Here is a 19852-nt window from a genome sequence, read left to right as displayed (position 1 = left end):
GGTGAGCTCTAGCATCCATTTGTGTAGTCCCAAAAGTCGCCTTCTGAAACAAGAGCCAACAAGCTGTTCTGGCTGGCAGAGCTCTGACTACCTCCTGTGCCTGGCAGTTTAGCAAGCAAATCCCTTCTCCAGCGGGGGGGGTGTCAGAAGCTCCCAGCCACAACACACAGCTTTGTGCAATTACTTTTGGCAGCCCAAAAGCCAGAGGTAGCTTGTCTTCCAGCATCCTGTCGCCGACTGCAGGGAGCTTGGCTGCGCTGTAGGCTGGGAGAGTACCGGGAACTGGGCAAGCTCCAAGGCGGTCTCCTAGTCATCGAGCAGGAGGAGAGCCTCCAGCCACAGGCAGGGGGGCTGGAGGGATGTTCGGTGGCTGGTTTGCCCCCTTCGTGTTTCCCAGCTGAGGTCAGCATGCATCAAGTCTGCTGCAGCCAGACAGCAGGGTAGTTTGGGATGGCCCTGGCCTGCTGGGTTTGCTCTGCGCAGCCCAGCTGTGCAAACGTGTGCGCTCCAAGCCAGATGGCCCCAGCTGTGTTGGGTCCATGATGTACATGCTATTAGTAACTTTCTTCTGCCGAGACTGCCTGAAAAAACCTTCAGACACAATTTCTGCCTGGAAAAGAGGCTACATCCAGGGAAACACAAATGCATAAAAATGGAAGGTATCAATTTTCTTTGTGATTGGGATTCTAGTTCATCACTGAATGATACTGCACTTACTTATAGTCTATGTACAGCTAGAAGAGGATTTTTTTTTTCCTCAGCGTTTAAGTACAATTTGATCAAAACATGTTAATATCCTCTGTGTTACCCCTGAGTAAATGGGCTTTCAATCCTCCGTTGAGAACTTGGTGAGCAAAGTTGGATTTAGTGACACCAACAGGAAAAGACTGAAAGTGGCGGCCTTGTCATGAGAAAGCGTGGTCCCAGGCGCTCGGCTGCCCCACGGGGTCCTCCAGCATCCATTGTGGTGGCTGCCTGAGGGGACTGGGCCCAGGGCTGCCCTCATGGCAGAAGCCTTTGCAGTGAAAAATGTGGTTAAAGCTCTCCCTGTAGCCAAGTCCTCTGATAGCATCAAAGCCTTAAGGGTATTTTTATTGTAATGGGAACAGGAACCTTCTCCTTCTTTCGATATGGTCAGCTGATAATTCAATACAGTTCCCCCCTTCCCCCCCCCCCCCCCAAGTCTTGTACTGGGAAACAAGAGTTGCTGGTCATTGTGTCAGCGCTACTTGTGATTTTTTTAGCCCCCTCTCTTCCCCTCCCCGCCAATCATATCCCTCTGCCTCTTTTCTTGCCAAGTGAAAGCACTGTTTCCTCTTGCCCTTCTTAAAGGACTTGTTCTATCACCTGGACTTTTTTTTTTCCTGCAGCTTTTCTTGGCTGTTGTCTTACCTTCCTTTCCTAGCTCCATTCTGAAAAAGGCTGCACTAGAAGAGAAGGGCACACTGTCTTTTACACAGTGCAGTGATGAGGCTTTTTTTTTTTTTTTTGCTTTCTTTCATTTTTCCCATTTCTTTCCTAATGGTTCCGAACACTTAATTCAATCTTTTTTTTTTTAATTTAGTGACTTATTTTCATAAGATTGTAATACCTGTTCAAAGAGCTCAGCACTGAATGGGGACAGCAGGTCAAAGCCTGGCTTTGAGTCTGTGAAAGTTAGGATTTTTTTCTCTGCAGGGATGATTCTGCCTTTATCTCCATGTGTTTGGTTTGTTTGTTTTAATCTGGCTTTTCAAGTGCAAGTCACGCAGCGTTTGAGATCTGAATACAATTCCCTGCGGTCAGCTTTTTTGTTGTTGTTGTTACAAGATGTGATAGTGTACTCTCAGTTCTCCAGGGCAGGGAGGGGAGAGCTCTAATAGAGCTCTCTTGGAAGAGGTCTCCCAAGGAGTTAAACAGCCCTAAAGGAGGTAAGACTTCTTCCTTTGTTACCAGGGACCCGTAAGTAGGCCTGGAAAAGCTACTGAGAAGCGCTCTGCTTTGACAGGCAGCTCCCATCTCTACCACCACTCACTCCATGCTCAGTGCAGCCTCTCTTCTTCTGTCTCTGTGACGTCTTAGCTTCTGCCACACACCAGACAGGGCAATTTTGTCTTTCTTCCTACCTCATTGGTTAATACTAAATCCAAGATAGCAACAGAGTCAAATTGATCCTGAGAATGTTTTAAGCAGGTGTCTAAACTCTATGAGGATTCATGTAGTGTAAAGAGCACCTTGGAAAATAAGTAAGCCCCAGTCTCTTTTGTCTCCTTTTTATTTTCATACAAAAAAAAGTTTGACATAGTTACATCAATGAGAAAAAGCTGCGGGCTGCACTCTTGCAACAACAACCATATAAGGATTTAAAATACATTGTTTTATTGTTTGCAATAGCAATGTTAGTTTGCCTTTCTTTCTTAAATATCACCAACACCAAATTGCTGAGCTTGAAATTCCTGAAAGTCCTCTGGGATTGTGTCTGAAAACAGGAAAACATGCAAAAGTTTAGTCTCTTCTAACAAAACCAAGGCACACTTAAGAAGTTAATGAATTATCCAACTTTAAGAAAAAAAAAAGGTAACTTAAATGTCTTTTGCCTACATATTAAGAGTGAACTGGAAATATTTTAGCCCCCCTGCTGCTAAAAAGCATCGAGAGGCTAGCAAGACAGTGACTGCTACAATGAAAGCCTATAATGGAGTACATACTTACCCATTTACAAATCACATTTCCTCCTGAAAACTTCACAGCTTACATTTATTTGTATTAATGAACACTGAACACAAAGGAGGAAAAAGTTTGTCTCGCTCTGTACCCCAGATCTGTACTGCCAGCTTCTCTATTTCTCATGTATCCTAATTCAGCTTCCTCTGTGACAGTTTTTCATGCTGCAGGAGAGGACAGAAACACTAACCTGGGACCATAGCAGCTGTTAGAAAACAAATGCAAAATTGGTAAAGGGAGCTGGAGATGAGTCCATGTCACAAGAATAACTGCCATTCTGTTTTAACATTGAGTTTACAGCATCCCTTTGCCAGCTCCCAGGATGCGTTACCTGCACAGATTCACAACAATGAAACTGAACTAGCTGACCTCAGCTTCGATTTGATTATTTTCAGTCACCCTAGACTAAGAAAGGAAATAACTATATAACCACGTACGGTATAGAAAGCATGTGGCAAGGCCTCTGCTGTCTTTGACTGTTGTTTTGGTCACTTTTTTTTTTTTTTTGAGGCTTGAAAAGTCTTCTTCTCAAGCTTTTTCTGCAAATGGAGAAGCTAGCCTAAAAATGAAAGAAGGGATGCCTAGGAACTCCAGAGACTGCCCCAAATGGGTTCTGTTGAATCACTGCAACACTGGCAGCAAAGCCAGTGCCTGCTCACCGCCAGGAAAGTCTGAGACTGTGGTGGCAGCTTTGAAACATGCTCTCTGGGAAACAGTGTACTGTTCGGGACTCGCAACAAGTAATTTTTACTTGTAAGCACCATTTTCTTTTTTAGAAGTTCCCTTGTTTAACCATCACTCACATGTGTCAGCTTGTGAATACCAAGTGCCCGAGAACAAAGGTCCTTCACTGGAAGACGCTGCAGAGCCAGGGCCCATCCCTGCAGCGTCCGTGTCCACTGCAGAGTTGGGCTGGGCTTTCTGGATCCACAGAAAGCAAACAGGAAACAATTCCAACTTGGCCCGCAACTTATTTTCCTATGGCTGCCTCGGGCAGGCAGGGGTTGATGTGGGAGGAGAGAGAAGACCCTCCACCCCCTGTTCTATCTAGCTGAACTGCTGCTGGGGCAGAAACAGCTGGATGTGATCAGACTGTGCGAGTTGTCAAGGTTTAATGTATTTTATATAGTGGGAGATCAGGGCTAAGCTGCAAGGCTCTTATCCCAACTGGAGAGAGCCAGTGTGCTTCCACAGAGTCTGAGGAGGATTTCTCCCTGTGAAAAGGGCATCTTACCATCTTGTCCTCCTACAGGCAAGAGCAAGTACACAAGTGATGCTGCCTCCTGGTGACTGATCCCCCTGGATCTCCAGATTTTGTTTCACCTTGTACTCAGCACTCAGGGCAATCCTATATGCATAATGTCCTCAGTAAATTGTGCGTATACAACTCCCACAACAGCACTAGCTTTCGGTTGGTTGCTTTTAAATAACGTTTCTAATTCTCTGATGACAGCTATACTACTTAGTTGGCACAATCTCTGTAGCAGAGTGACTGCTCTGGGAGGAGCAGCTCTGAGGCGTTAGTTCCCGTCTGGCTGGGTTGCAGTGCGTTGCTGGTGTCAGGGGAGGTGTTTCACAGCTGTGAATAACTTGAAAATGAAAAGCAAAGGCAAGGGTGCGAGATGGCTTAATCCAACAACTACAATACCGATTCCCAACTGTCACTTGCTAGTCGCTAGCTAAAACGCCATAAGAGAAACATTACCATTGCAGCGATATTTCAGGTTTGACCAAATGATGTTTTCCTGAGAGAAGCAGAAAACTCCAAGCCGTCCACCACGCATAGTGGTGTCTATAGTTACACCAGAGTCTGCCACTAGGTCAGAGCCTTCATAAAATCTTGCCCTTAAAAAAGCAAACAAAACAGCTGTTAAGTCTTTTCTGAGGCTGTAATATTTGAGTATTTGTTTCATTATCTATTTTTGATTACAGCCTTGGACATGCTGTCCTCCCCACACCTAGCACAGGGGCAAAAAAGCACTTCAGTTAGCTCCTTTGCAGGTTGGGAATTGGAGCGATGCTGTGCTCTAGCAGGAGCTGGGGAGAGAGTTTTTTTTTTTTTTTAAAAAAAAAAAAAAAAAAGCATCCCCCAAGAGCCTTGGACTGTTTTTTCCTGTCCTCAGTCAGGCTGAGGGGTTTAATTCCTGGCATTTCCCACAGCTGATAATTATGGGGGGAAGAGAGAATCAGATTAGATCAGCTGAAGACGACCAGATGGATTCTGTCTCACACAGTTTGTATATTTAAAAAAAAAAGTTTAGCTTCGAAGTTTCAAACAAACCGTTTGGAGTCTTAAAGCTGCTTCCTTGACTGTGAGATTTCTTTTAAAATGTAAGATTAATTATAGGAAAAGTTTTGATGATCTAGCATCTTGTTAGAAGAATTGTCAGAAAATTCTCAAATAACTCTGGAAGTAGTTGCACGCTGCCAGATTCCCAACGCTTGCCCTGTACTGAGAGCCCAAGCGGGACCATGCTGGAGCCAGCTGAGCTATCACAGTATTGGCTGCATCGTGTCCTTGGCCCCCGAGGTAGTCGTAAAGGATGTACAGGAGGAAGAGCCTGAAGGGCCCTGTTTTAGATGAGAGCGCCACTGTATTAGGAGCTGGTCTGACATGCAAGAAAACAGGGGTTGGTGAAAATAAGGAAAGCTCCTATGTCTCCTCATAAAATAGGAAAAAAAAAATTCCTGTTATGTTCAAGTTTACTTCCTGATTTGCTGAGGCAGGTCAGAAGTATCTGCACAATGAATGACGCTTGTTGTCTTTCAAATTTCCGTGGGAAAGGTTGGCTCAAGTGTCTTTTACCTGGGCTTCCTTGAAGCATCAGAAGAGCTTTGCTAGACATGTTATGCTCTGCAACAACTAGCGTAAGCAGACTGCAGTTGAGATGCAGGCAGCGACCCATTTTGGGCCTGACTGCCTTTCGTTTGAAGGCTTTTGTAACGCTGACTGCCACCTTCTGCAGTTTGGGGGGATGTTAGTTAGGACAACTAGAGAGCCTGTGGCCACACACAGCTGTTTGCTTATGAAGCAGCTTCACAAGCAGCTTGATTTAAAGAAAAGTTGCCACCCCAAGTCCATTCATTACTGCCCAGTGGCTGGGATGGAAAAACTGACGGTACAAGCATGCTTAATCTATTTTAGCATAAAGTCAAACGCGCTTACTCTAATCCCCCCCAGAAGATGATCTAAGTTGCTTTGCAACAAAAAAGTGGAATTATTATACCACCACGTTACTGTATCTCAACTGCAGGGTGGTGATTTCATGAAGATCAACTCTGTTCTCCTTGTGTTTCTGTTCTTAGCTTTCTCTGAAATATTATAAGGTTGCAAAACCTGGGCTGATGATGCCAGTGCAATTTATTTTTTTGCATTTTACAGTGGTCAGTAGTAGCTTGAAAAAACAAGTTATTAAAGCCAGAAAAGGGAAGTTCAGCTATTAGCACAGGGCACAGTTACAATACCCAGATAAACAGGCTTAGCTTGGAATTGTCTGACCTAGGAAGAGAACTGCAGGTGAAATTTCACAAGTCTAAACTGTAATAATGCTTCATCACTGCAAAGCCCTGACCTATTGTAAATTCTGATTATTATCTAAATTAGGTGTTGAGAAACAATAGTTCAGTTAGAAGTGTATATATACACTCACCTTCTCTATCCTTTGCTCTCTTACCTGATATATCCTATTTGGGGTCTGTGCTGCAAAAACCAGCGGTAGGAGACTTTATCTTTCCATCCGACGTTTCTGGGGTCCTTCCACAACAGCCTGACCTGATCGTTGGTGTCCCCCGTGTGCCAGAGGGAATTGCGGAGATGCTCTCCAGGGCCTGTCTTTGATTTCACAGCCTGCAGAAATAAAATTGTTTTCCACTACTGACCTCAGGGAAGCGTCACCTTCAGGAGCTCCAAGTCTTTTTGTGGCAGGGAGCAGGTCTGCAGAAGCACCTTCCTTCCTGTTTCCAAACCCATAACGTCTTTCATAACTGCAGCCACTGCTTGCATGGAAAAGCAACGGAATTTATTTCTTCTCTGAATACCTGGGACCAAGGAGAAACAGGCTGCTTGGCCAAGCCACAGGTGGGAGCAGAGGTTTCCCACCAACAAGACTAGCTTTGACAACAGTACACCATTGCTCATAAAGAGGTTAAATTAAATCTCTGAATGTGTTTGTTTCCGTGTTTCTAAAGGTCTGTTTAAGTTCTAATTTGACCAATTACAGCCAGCCCATCATCAGAGTAGAGACTAAATGCTCCAGCTGGAGATGAAGTTTCTTAGAAAACTGTGCAACCAATGGGGCTGCACTGCCGCTTTGACACCCAGGGTGCGGGGAGAGAACGGCCGAGTGGGCCGGAGGTGCAGCAGGGCCAACACACGGCATGATGGGGTGGCCCACGGCAGAGCCAGCCGGCGAGGCAGCGCGGCCGATGCGCAGTGTGACAGCGTAGCCACGCTGCGGCGAGCACTTTGTTCCCAGCTAGGAGCTGGGGCCAGTACCTTTAGCTGGATGCCAGGCTCGGCCACAGCTCTGAAGGGTGTCGCTTGCCAGTACGTCTGTTCAGTCTGTTTCCACATCACCACGTAAAAGCTAGAGCTGTCTTGATAACCAAAAATAAAGCCAGCATAGTCGTCATCTGTCACCGTGTTCACATGAAAAGTGCCTTCAAAGTCAACGCCATTAAAAGCTGTGTAACCTGAGGATACGTGCAGGTTAAAATCAAGTCAGCAGAAATGAGGTCATGTGCTAAAAACCTGAATCACAGAAGAGGATACATACCAACAGCAAGGCCAGGATCACTGTTCATAGTCTGCACAATTTCCATGCCCTGTAAGAGTAAATGCAGGGTGGTTAACGAGCCCGTGTGTGTGAAGAGCTGGGTTGGCTTTGCCTAGCAGTCTCTTCTGGCCTCCCCCTAGCACCCCCATCATCCCTCTCCTCCTTTTGTTCACAACATGTCTATAAGCCTTGTAGCTCTGAATTTAAATGAGAGCTATAATCAAATCCTAATGCTTCAGCTGCTTGCCTGCACAGAGTTTGGAAGAATTTTTCTTTTCCCATTGCAGAGCTGGCCAGATGCATTCTGATACTTTTCCCTCCCTCTCCCAATTCTTCTTCTGAAATCACAGAAACTAGCCAGAATTGGAGATGGAACTGAAAAGAACGAGGAAAGAGGTTGTAAGAGGTTGAGTTTTGGGGGGTTTCGGGGTTTTTTTGTTTTTGTTGTTTTTTTAAGTCCTAACTCATACAATTTTATTCGCAGACTTACGGATTAAATTGACTGCGAAGCACTGGGTTAAGGCAGGCATACACAGCTCAGCTGGCTTGGCTGAGACTTTGGCAATGGGAGTGAATTGCCCATTCCTTATGGCTCAGAATAGATTAGTCTCCTGAAAACTAAAACGTGCTCGTGTAAAGAACAGTTACTGGTCTCCAACTAGGAGCAGATGCTCTGCTACACAACAGGTCCGACTTTCACATTTTAGGAAAGACTCGTGAGACTGCCCTTGCTGCAAAGTGATTTCAATAAGGTGACATGAAGGTCGCAGGTTTGCCTTCTAAGCAGCAGTGAAATCCACCCAGAATGAGTCTCCCTGCCTGTAATTATTTTAGATCACTAGTGTTGCAGCATCAAGCTGTCAGGCACTAAGAAAAAGTTCCTTCGTTATAACTCCTATAAAATAGTCAGCTGATTGAGAGTTTTCCACTTTTCACTTGTTTACTAGAGGTCCAGCAACATTACAGACACAGCCTTAATGTGGTTTTCAAATGACTTTTCTCAGATAAGTAAGAGGGTCCAGAGGCATTTTTACCTGGTTCAGAACCACCCAGTTGGGATCAATCTGCGCATCGCCCTCTGGGTCCAGCACCACTGTCTGATAGGCCCTAAAATCTGTCAAGGTGATCTCTGCATTCTCAGGGCATACATCGATCCGATCAATTACTGTGTCCTGGTCAAAATCAGACTCGCAGACATCCCCGACTCCATCGCCTGAATGCATCAGAGAAGTGAAAGCAGATTTGTAGACCAGCCAGAAGCCACATCAAGCTTAGCCACCGGACAGGGGCATCCAGGGAGCAGGCGAGTCTCAGCCCCCACTGCCTGCAGCACCCAGGGAGGGGACCCCAAGGAGCTCTGCCTCGGACAAAAGCACCCCTGCGCGCTGAGATCCTTCCCGGGACAGGTGCATGAGGGAGCGCACCACGCACACAGTGTCTGCACCAGGACCCAGCACGCATGTAATACCTGGGGAAGGACGTGGGGTGTAAGCACCAAAACGGCCCCCGAAGACCCAGCTTACCATTATCATCTTCCTGCCCTGGGTTGGGGACCAGTCTGCAGTTGTCTGGGCCTGGGGGCAAGAGGTCAGGAATGCCATCGTTGTCGTCATCATCATCACATTCGTCACCTAACCCATCCTTATCTGTGTCCAGCTGGGAGCTGTTAATGACGGTGGGGCAGTTGTCTGTGCTGTCCTGGTGCCCATCGCCATCGCTGTGAGCACAGACACAAAGAAAACCACACGCCAGCATCAGGACCTGCTTCTGGATGAGGGAGCGCACAGGTACCTGAGCTGGAAACGCAGCAGGGGCAACCCAGCAGCCTGTCACTGGCCTAGGCTATGACGACTAGGCCTGGAGTGATAAAATTACTGAGATAAGGAAAAGAAAAGGAAGCCTCACGTGGGGTGAGACAAGAACCCACAGCCCAAGATCCCCAAAAACATCCATTCCTAAAGGGTGTGCAACGCACACCCAAAAAGCAGTGCAGTGTCACCCATCAACAGGCCACCTGGAAGCTCAGGAGAGTGCAACAGCCGGTGTCCCTAATCCTCCATGTTGTGCACAAGTGTCATGGTGCTCACAAACACGTGAGTGAATGTATGGGGAAATCCACATGAGCAACCAAAATTGGGTCGTCTTTAAAATAAGCGCCACTTTCACCCTCCTGCATACCGAATTTTGTTATGTTACTTTCCCAGAGGGCAGCCGTGCAGCCCTTGGCAGCCCGCTTGCGCTGTGATCCAGGAGCAGAGATACGGAGGAGAGCGTCTGTGGCTTCCCCACAACCTCATGCGCTGCGTCAGCTGGTTACAGCACAGAGTCACAGGGAACAGGGACACTGGCTGTAGAAAAGGGTTGGGAAGGGCGGCTGCATTGTTTCTCCATCCCATGGTTAAGTGAGTGTGTGTGGGGAAGAAAAGGGCTTTTAACTTGTTTTAACTTGTAAAAGGGCTTTTTACTTGTTGGTGTCACCAGTGTGGTTTTGTTTAAAAACAAAACCTAAGAGCCATGGTACTACTGTTGTATGTCTTGGATTCTGGGTGCACCAGCCTTACCGGGTTTGATTCCCCAGCAGAAGTGCAGGGGCACTTCTCTGCTTCAGACCTGGGCTGAGAGATCAGGCCAAGAGCTACAGCTAAAGCCTGAAGTCAGGTGTGCTTCGCACATACACCGCAAATAAAATGGTTTTAGCCGAGAGCAGGCCCCCAGGAGCTTTTTGTCCAGCACAGGCAGAGCAAAAGCGATATGCAGCCAAGTTAAGGTGATGCTGAAGGTCATAGCTACGGATATGACAGCCTGCCCTCCCTGCTTCAGAAAGGTGCTTTAATTGTAGTTCAGCGCAGCTAATGCCCGCAAGTTCCTGAGGTAAAACGCAGTGAGGACTAGGCACATTCATCTGTTGCAAGGCTCACCTCAGGGAGGACTACAGTGTTTCTACCAGGGGAGGCTTCACGCACCTTAGTTAGCTTTAAGGGGAAAAGAAAACATCCTTTTTTAAAGGGGAAGAAACAAGGCCATGTCCACTCAACAGTAAAACAGTTGCCAAACACTGGGGCGGTGGCAGGCACAGAGCAAGGGCTGGGGGATGCGGGCTGCCCGGCACTCATCGTCTCAGACCGCAGCACCACCCACGGCCCCGCGCCTGAAACCCTGCAAACATCTGCAGCTGCTGAAACTCTGCACCAGCACAGGATTTATCACTTCCCTTTCCTCTGCTTTGAGTGAGGAGCACAGGGGAGGACCTGCCACCGCCAAAGCCGGTTGTGTGGGAGCTGCTTCCAGCCGGGCATTAGTCAGCTTGTCATGGGATGTGCTCCTCCGCACGCTCAGGGCATGCAAAAGCCGAAGGGGAGCCTGCCGCTCTTGCTGTGCTAAAGCAAAGGGATGTGTTTTTGAATGTGTTATACTTGATAATAAAATTCTGTTTCTGAAACAGAAGGATCTTATGGGAAAACACATAGCCCTTAACTGTGAAATGTCCGGGGGGGGGGGGGGGGGGAAGGCGTTACCTTACTAAGAAGCTCTGAGCAGCGCTCCCCAGTTTTACAGCCAGAGAACTGCCATGACTGTCATTTCCACAGAAACTCACAGGAAGTTTGTGTGAACGTGGGGATACAGGTGAAAAGCTCTACTACTATGCTGCTACAGGGAAGTGACCCAACAAGGCTTATAAATGATAACGTTATCTTTGAAATAACAAAACTATCAATCAGGAGATATTGAAATTATATCCAGCCTAGTCTGAGGGACTACAGCTGTGCAGGACTCAGTAGCGTACTCAGTCCAAGACTAGCTTCTCCCACTTCCCTGCTGCTATTACGGGCTCTGACACGGCATACCTGTCCTGATTGGTGTCGCAGGAATCTCCAATCAGGTCATTGTCAACATCTGACTGCAAAAGAAAACAGCAAAAGTTCCAGTATCAGCTGCTGAGACATCTGTTAAAACAGCAGTACTAAAACAAAACATGATCAATTCAAATACAGTTAAAATAGAGCCCCGAAGAACATCTGGTTTTGGAAACGTATCCTCTTGTCTGCATCATCCACCTAAACAAAAAGTCACTTTTAATAAAAAACAGACTAGGAATAAACAGGGTTAAACCAGACCAGAGTGGTTCAAGCAAGGCGAGAGAACAAGCGTTGCCTCCACTACTGGAAATAAGTATCTCTCATTTCTAACCAAGGTTCATTTCTGGAGGAGCTTTAAAAATCTACTGTGTTTCTGTAAGTAAGCTTCCCGCATTTTTTGTTAGTTACAAAGGGCTTAACCAGAATTTTAAATGTATCAAAACTCTCCCTGATGTCTCACCTAGGAGCAGAAGTTTTGCTAAATAAGAACATCAAGATTTGGTTCTTATGAAAGGAATACCAGTGCAACTAAACCATGCCATTGTGTGGAGCCTGGCACTGGACCCTGTGGGACTGGAACAGCCCCCCTTTTAGAGCATGACGGCAGAAGACACTGATGGGGGAGAGGGGCTAACAGCTCAGTGTACGAGCATGCACCTGGCGGCTCCCCTTTCCGATGTCAGGAGCTTTCAAAACTCCATAAAACTTTCCTACATACCCACTGTCAAAAGTGAAGCACTGTGGCTGCACTGGCTGCCTCACCCTCTTGCATCTTTTTGAATCTCAACAATCCCTCTCACTAAATGAGGGTATTTTTCCTTCCGCCTGCTAACCTGGTTTGGGTTGCTGATGGTAGGGCAGCTGTCACAGGCATCGCCGACACCATCGTTATCCTTGTCCTCCTGGTCTGGGTTGGGGATCCTCTGACAATTATCCAAAAGATTCTTAATACCTAGAAAAAAGTGGATTGGATGTTAGTTAAAAAACAATTTCCTATATTCGTCATTGGATGACATAAGCAAAGAACAGTAAAAACGCTGTTCCTTTTCTGCAACTGCTTAATCCTACAATGAAACTATAAACCTGTTCAACAAGTCTTTCTCATCTATTCATTAATAGAAGTTAGAAACATCTTACTGAAGAACAGTTGTCCTGCTCAGCCCAACAGCATACACCTCATTAGTTATACACGCTTCATTCTAGCCTGTTCCCTGTGTCACAGTTTACAGGATAGGACATTTCACCTTCAATATTACATCTGAAGGGTTGTGATTTTATGACTTCTTTCAAGTCTCCTCCAGCAATGAAAATAACATGCTATGCAGCTCTTGGGCATCTGGGACAGGCAGCAGCTGGGACACTCAAACACTCTGGGACATGTTTGAGCCTTTAAGGAATTACTGAATGACCAATGCCCTTAACTTATATCTGAAACACAGCTCAGTGTATCTGTTATAAAGTATATAGCACTTCAGCTGGAGGCTAAAAGACATATAATAATCTAACTATGACGACTCCAACCGGAAGTCTCATGCAGAAAGGGAATGTGTTACATGACACTTAGCAGCTGGTGAAAGTTTCCTAACGCACAGCACGGTCTGGGCAAGTTTCACAAACATCACAGAAGCCGTAAGTGAAGAACTACCAACCGTCTCCATCCATGTCATCATCACAAGCATCTCCTTTCCCATCACCATCAGTGTCCCGCTGATCATTATTTAGGACATTGCGGCAATTGTCACAGGCATCTCCAAAGATATCTTGGTCACTATTTCTCTGGTTAACATTGGGAGCCAAGACACAGTTATCCTGCAAGAGACACAGACCCAAACCAGGTATAAGCTGGACTGTGAATCCTTCGTTTCTACTTTAGTGGATTTATATAAGCCTTTTCTTAAATTTCTATTTTCAGGAAAAAGCAGCAGCAGTTTCCAAGTAGTTTAGCATTTGGTGTACTCTACAGCAGATATCAGTGGTTCCCTCGAGTACCTGTTTTCAGCCACACCATGGGAATACTAAATGTAAACAACCAATATCAAAAGGCTTTATTTATAACTTTGTTTTCTGCTTCTCATTTCACATAGGTCTAAGTAAGTAACCCGTTCTGAAGCCCTGGCTCCCTTACATGGTCTGTCTCAAGGGCAGCAGTTTAGGGGCCCTGGCAGGTCCTCGAGGTGCTCTTGATGAAAGGCGGTTGCCCCCTCCTGGTAGAAACTTGAACCAAAGCTGAAACACTTGGGAAATTATATTTTTTGATGCAAAAAGGCTCCAGTCCTATTCTTTTGTCATCTAAGATGCTGTTGACTCTCTAGGTCCATCAGGAGGCACATAGGGAGAAGTATTTCAAAATGGTGTAAACACCTCTCCCCCCATCCAGCACACCCATGTCCTCATACTGCCACGCACATGCGACAAGAGGCAGAACAGAGCTTAGCAACAACTTACAAGTTACCTGATTGCAAAGAGGTGCTGAAGTGGCAGACAGAGTCACAGCTGAAGGGGGATTTAACATCTTTTGTTATACAACTTTAATACAGCCAATTGCTCCAAGCTGCCAGAATTTTTGTCTCTGCAGCAAAATACCTCAAAACAGACCTTCTGCGACTGTCAGGCTGCCCTAGCTTCACATGGGCATTTGTACTCTGAATAGAGCATCCTTCTTCTCTTCCTTGGAAGTGCATTACGCAATACCACACAATATCTTGGTGTGGAATAACAGTGAGGAGTGAAAGCAAAAGAGCTTTTACAGACTGAATTTATGCTCCAGTATATTTTGCAGTGGTATCCTCACGTGGAAAGCTCTTTCTCTTTGAGAATCTGAGCCAAAGCTTTTGAAGTTATTGGCAAGGCACCCACTAATTTCTGTGGGCTTTGCATCCCTCACACAGCGTGCTGTCAGGTCACTCTGATCTTTAAACAGAAAGACACTAACTTAAGTAATGTTCTTAAAAGGCCAAGTTATGGGAGAGCGCAAAAGCAGAACACAGGACTATGTTCTGCAGAACCTGGGCGTTCTACAGAAAAGCTGTCACTAAGAAAATAAAATCCATTGCTAAAATATAAGTAATGAAGCATTCGTAGGTGGGATTTAAGGTTGGTGAGGCAGACCTTTTTTTTTTTTTTTTTTTTTTTTTTGGTCTTATACTATTTGGCCTTACATAAAAGACAGGATTCAGAGATGTACTGACAGTAACGGATAGGGGATAATCATTGGCAAATGGCAGTGGACCAGATTTTGAAGTCATTACTTAGTGCAATAACATGACATCCTTCTGTTTACACAGACCTCCAGCCCCCGAGATGAACACACAGATCTACACAGCACCTGCTCATTGGGAATGCCATCTCCATCTGCATCTTCGTCACAGGCATCTCCAATCCCATCACCATCAGCATCTTCTTGTCCAGAGTTTGGGACAAATCTGCAATTGTCCTAGATCAAACAAACAAGAGCAACAAGCCTGTATTCTTCGGGTTAACTGAATGCTATCACAGTTTGAATGACTTTTTCCATTACTGTTTTCATTAAATAATTTATCGAATGAAATACAATTTATCCAGAAGAACTGAATACCTTGAAAAAAATATGAATACGTCTAGTCACGTTTCTTCCATTCTTCTTCCCTCCTTCATGCTCTGTGTTATTATGGGATTAAGAAAGAACTTCTTACCTTTCTGCAGCTTTCAGCCGAGCATGAGAGTTCTTCATTAGGGTAGCCATCAATGTCGACATCTTTTCCACAGATATAACCATCACCAGCCCAGCCGATGCCACACTAGCAATAAAACGCCACGCTAGTATTACCAAAAGGTTAATGAGCCACTTCAGCAATACTCAACAGGGAAACTCCGTATCAGTCTTGAAAAGGGGTAATATACAAAAGGCATCATCAGATGTTGAAGTACAGTGAAGTACGCCTCAGTATCTCTCAGTGTGGAAAAAAACCCACCTTAATTTCAAGATCTCTGTATCTAGGCCCAGCTAAAAAAAAACCTAAGGCCTGATTTTAAATGGACTGTGTGCCTAACAGTTTCAGTGAGACCTATAGATTTCTTTTAGACACTTGTCAGAAGGCAATTTTGGCTCCCCACATGTCAGCGGAGAAAAGAGGGAACCTAGGCAGATGCACCTAGCATTTCAGCAAGGTGCCCAGGGTTGGGTGGGATGACTGTGCACTGGTATTGCAAAAATACATCCACAACTTGGGGAAGCTTTAAGAGAAAACTGTGTTGACAGCTACTGAGTTTGCATCAGCAAAGCAAGCGCATCTGCAAGTTTCTGCTAGCAAATTAAATCGCTGTTGTTTCACTTGAATGCCTAATTTGTATTGTGCTGCTGTAATTGAACACAGGCATGGAACGAAATGTCAAACCCAGGCCTCCCCTTAATATAAGGGCTTGCCTAACATGAGTATCTAGACACGTTCCCGTTACAGCATGAACTTAAAATATCCTAATTTCTTATTCTTTGAAATAGATGCACTTAAAAATGAGACGAAAGCAAGTGCCAGCAAAAGCACATACTGTAGCCAGATTTAGGATGCAGGATTAGTCTCTTGTTTCCCCTTGCTAGCTGGAAAAACTAAGGAATATACTTCAGTCAGACTTAGAATGAAAGTTCATTTGCCCCCTTGTGCTCATCTGCTCCTAGGGCAGGAAAGCACAGTACAGCCTACCTGCGCCAAGAATCTTTGGTCTCACTTGGGGAGGAGGAGAAAAAAAAGAAAGCATTTATATAATTAGGCAAACACGAGCACTGTGGGTATGCACACTGCATCCCTAATCACAGCTAGGCAGCTGAATGCGCTCTGTGCAGCAGCGCATCAGGAAAGGAATTTGCTCATGTGATGTTCTCCATGCAGCGACACTTGAGAGTCCTTTCTGAGGAAACTATAGAAGGGGCTAAAAAGGCCCTTCCCAGAAAATCTAGTTACACAGACACTAGCAGCCCACACAGTAAATATGGCATATGAGTATGGCTGCATTTAGACATACTGCAAGAAGAAAAAAAAATTGCAACACAGACTTGGCTCAGTTATTTTTGTAGCTGGGTTGGACCATTCTGCCATCATTTGGTTAGAAAACACAACTGTACTGATAAAACGGCCACAAAGACTTGCTCAGTTCCAGCCTTATAAAGGTTGGTTCTCACTGTAAACGCATGCATGCATGAATTTATTAACTTACAATACAAGTCACCTCGCCTCGCCTCTCCTCAATACACCGGGCATGGACACTGCATGGATTGAGGGCTCGACTTTTGCAGCTCCTCACAGCCTGGCATCCCCTGGCTTGGTCTCCTGTATATCCTGATTTGCATTGCCCGCAGTGGTAAGACCCCTGCAAGAATAAAAAAATTACTCGTCAGTGTTTTAACTGGACTTTTTTAAAGCAAACATGTGAATAAGATTCATATTACACTGCTTACACTGTACAATCACAATTTTTCATCCACTGAGGCCTCTTGCACTGTGAGCAGACTTTTCTTTCTGCATAATATTCATGTTTGGCTCCCACAGCACACGCTGCAAAACATGCTCAGCTCATGCCTGTTGATACCAGGTGCCAAAACTTTGTGTAAACTCATCAGCAGCACCTGTTTAATCAGATTAGTTTAGCCAAACAAGCAAACCTGTGTGGGTGCTCTTGTTTCAGTGTAAAGCAGATTCCACCAGCGTATCTTAACTCAGCTGGGGACTGAGTGAAAGAGTGGAAGTGAGACAAAAAGGTTCACCATCCTTGCCCTGTTTATTTTTATCTTAAATATTTTTAAGCCAATTTGAGCTAAATCTTGTATTTTGGAAAGGAATTCAGGAGTTAAGAAATGGCTATCCTCATTAAAACGGCAGCACGAATGCTTGATGCAGCCTTTTGCATTGGTTTACCTAGAAACATACATATACCTTCATGAACTGCATTTGTCCACCTCTCATGCAAGAAAGCCCCAAGAAGCTAAACCAAGGAATCCCAGTTTATGCTGGGACAATCACTATATGCAATAGGAGCAGACAAAGGCTGATAAGGATGGGTCTTATTTAGGTATTTAATGTGTTTTTTGTCTCTGCCTCATATATCTGTAGATTTGTAGTCTATGACATAACAGATAGTTAATTGAAAAAAATCTTTTTTTCTTACAGCGTATGATTATTTTGATATGTCAAAGAACAGAAACAGGCAGATCTCCAACAAACTTGTGCATCACCCTTTGTGAAACAGAGGTGCTTCAGACCACTTTGCTCATCCCATACAAAGCCTGTTGAACAGTCAGAACCATCCCAGTCCACCATGCCAGAGACACTTACTACCCAACTGTGCATTATTTTTGTCCTGCCTTCCTGGCTTTGTTCCAAATTTAAACTCTGTGCTATCTGTATACTTTCAGTCTGGAAGTGAAGATATACAGGTGACAGAAGAACAATAATCACTGCACCATCCCAATGGTCTGGCCTATATAAAACATAACCGTCTGTGCACTTTCTCCTAATTGAAGCCAGGCTAAAATCTTCCGGAGCGTGTCAAGTTTGCTCAATATATTCTCTTCTGTGCATTAAAATAGCCTTTAAGGCAGCACTTCCTGACTCAACAGTTTGTAAAGGAAGACAAGAGCAAAAAAAAAAAAAAAAAAAAAAATCACGCTGCTCTGTTTTGACAGCTAGCGGGCTTCCCGTTTCCCTGCTAAAACAGGGACTACCAGCCTTCAGAAGAGGGCTAGTCTTGCAATAGGTACAATGTGTGATAAAAGTGTTCCAGATACCAAAAAAAGAGAAACACAGCGAGCAGTGAAAGCAGTCCTAGCAAGACGAGGCCGTGCGCAAGGAAAGCACACCACTTGGAACGTCGCTGCTGGCCTCCATGATATCCAGCTGCAGAAAGAACCATCTTTACACCTGTAGGTTATTTTTCATCCCTTCTCTTGTTATGAACAGAGCCTGTGTTATGCAACCAGCAGGCTACTGTAGCAGAACGGTATTTGACAGTGGGATAAGTTAAGTGAAAGGTTGAAATTGCTTCATAGCATTAACATAGTTGTACTCCCCTTCTGTAGGACCGTAACATCTTCCAAACCATTTTTAGTTCTGCAGGGCTTGCTTTCCTGGATTATCTATCCAAGCCTATAGGTATTAAATGTGTTGTACCAATTGTAGCTCTCCTGCTCTCTGTATTATACAGAGGGATCTCTGGTGCTGTATATACCAGATACCCTAATGAAGTGAAGATACTACTCCTACAAAAAGGGCACCCATATGATCATCTTGCTGCAGTAATTCCTAGGTGGGTACAGTCAAGGGGAAGTAAAGATAAAAATCTTTCAAAGGAGGTTCCTTCCTATAACACGCTCGTAAACACACATAACTGGACGGTGAGCAGAGAATTCTTGGCATTCCTCAGGGAGAGATAATGGTACAGCTCAGGTGTACAGGTTAATGACAAATTTAAGGATTGACTATTTTATTATTATTCATGAACAGGTGACTCTTTGGTTTAGACGCAGCCAAACAGATTACATTGTTTAGCTCATGAATTAGAGGCATAAATCCAATCCTAGCCTCATGGAATTTTAAAACAATGAATTTTGTAATGCCCCGAATGAAAAGGTGCTTACCAAAGTGTTCACACAATGGGAATTTGGAACACAGAGTCCATCTCCACCATCCTGACACTCATCGATGTCTAAGCAGACCTAGCAATGAAACAAAACAACCTGTAATAAAAACCGAGTCAACTTGCATCTAAGTCTGAAGAAAAGCCATGAAAGCTTAAAGCCAAATAAGAGTCATAGCCTCTCCCAAAACCACTTTAAGAATGACCATAGACTTAACTTCAGGATGGTTCTCCAGACACGCATGTCAACCTTGAAGGGACACTGTGTGATACAGTGTCACAATGTCAAATGGGCTTCTGGTTCACCCACAAGAGTTGAGAGGAGAACTATGTCCCATTGCAGAGCTATACAGGAAAGTTCACAAAAACTGTAGTAAAATAGACCTCTTCTATCAAACTCTTCCTCTTCCTAGGTCAGAATCAGTTCACGGAAATCAACAAAGCCTCTCTTTAAAAATTGATCAGATGTGCCTATGTAAATAATGACGTTCTTTCCTGTCCATCCTAATCCTGACTATTAGTCAGTTAATACTCTCATTAAAGCCAAGCAAACATAACAATCAGTTATAGCAGTAACACTCTAAGCTCTGCCTAAATGCACAAGGCAACTGTGTAATGACTGAAACATAAATAAAATGCAATACTGATATACTGATATACACCAGCCCCTTGCACTGGAGATTGTTGCAAGGATGCTGCCGCTCACCTGCTTATTGCTCTTGGCATAGATGAGTCCTACCCCTTGCACAGTTTGTCCTGTATATCCTGGGGGACAGGTCTCGCATCGGAAACCTGGAGCGGTGTTCACACAATGCACTCCAGGGAAGCAGGGGTTGTAACGGCACTGCAAGGACAAGAAATGAACTGAGCACCTGTCGATGCTTCAGTAACATCCAGCCACTGACTACATGCACA

General features: G+C 44.9%; 1 protein-coding gene across 1 annotated transcript in view; it reads right to left on the bottom strand.

Moving 5' to 3' along the window:
- Positions 1–2252: 2252 nt before the first annotated feature.
- The window catches only part of LOC138064653 (thrombospondin-4-like), a 37649-nt gene continuing 20049 nt past the window's right edge, over positions 2253–19852 (bottom strand). The window contains exons 8-22 of the mRNA XM_068928231.1: positions 19644–19781; positions 18939–19016; positions 16523–16675; positions 15007–15111; positions 14661–14768; positions 12985–13144; positions 12169–12287; positions 11324–11376; positions 9002–9195; positions 8513–8691; positions 7479–7527; positions 7199–7395; positions 6378–6550; positions 4409–4548; positions 2253–2458 (exon numbers count right to left, since the gene is read on the bottom strand). Of these exons, the coding sequence (XP_068784332.1) occupies positions 2397–2458; positions 4409–4548; positions 6378–6550; positions 7199–7395; positions 7479–7527; positions 8513–8691; positions 9002–9195; positions 11324–11376; positions 12169–12287; positions 12985–13144; positions 14661–14768; positions 15007–15111; positions 16523–16675; positions 18939–19016; positions 19644–19781 (1908 nt within the window). The 3' untranslated portion in view covers positions 2253–2396. The remainder of the gene's footprint in view (positions 2459–4408; positions 4549–6377; positions 6551–7198; positions 7396–7478; positions 7528–8512; positions 8692–9001; positions 9196–11323; positions 11377–12168; positions 12288–12984; positions 13145–14660; positions 14769–15006; positions 15112–16522; positions 16676–18938; positions 19017–19643; positions 19782–19852) is intronic.

Source organism: Struthio camelus, chromosome Z (assembly GCF_040807025.1).
Source record: "Struthio camelus isolate bStrCam1 chromosome Z, bStrCam1.hap1, whole genome shotgun sequence".
Classification (NCBI taxonomy): domain Eukaryota; kingdom Metazoa; phylum Chordata; class Aves; order Struthioniformes; family Struthionidae; genus Struthio; species Struthio camelus.
The sequence above is the reverse complement of the archived record's forward strand: the minus strand, read 5'-3'. Positions and strand labels throughout refer to the sequence as shown.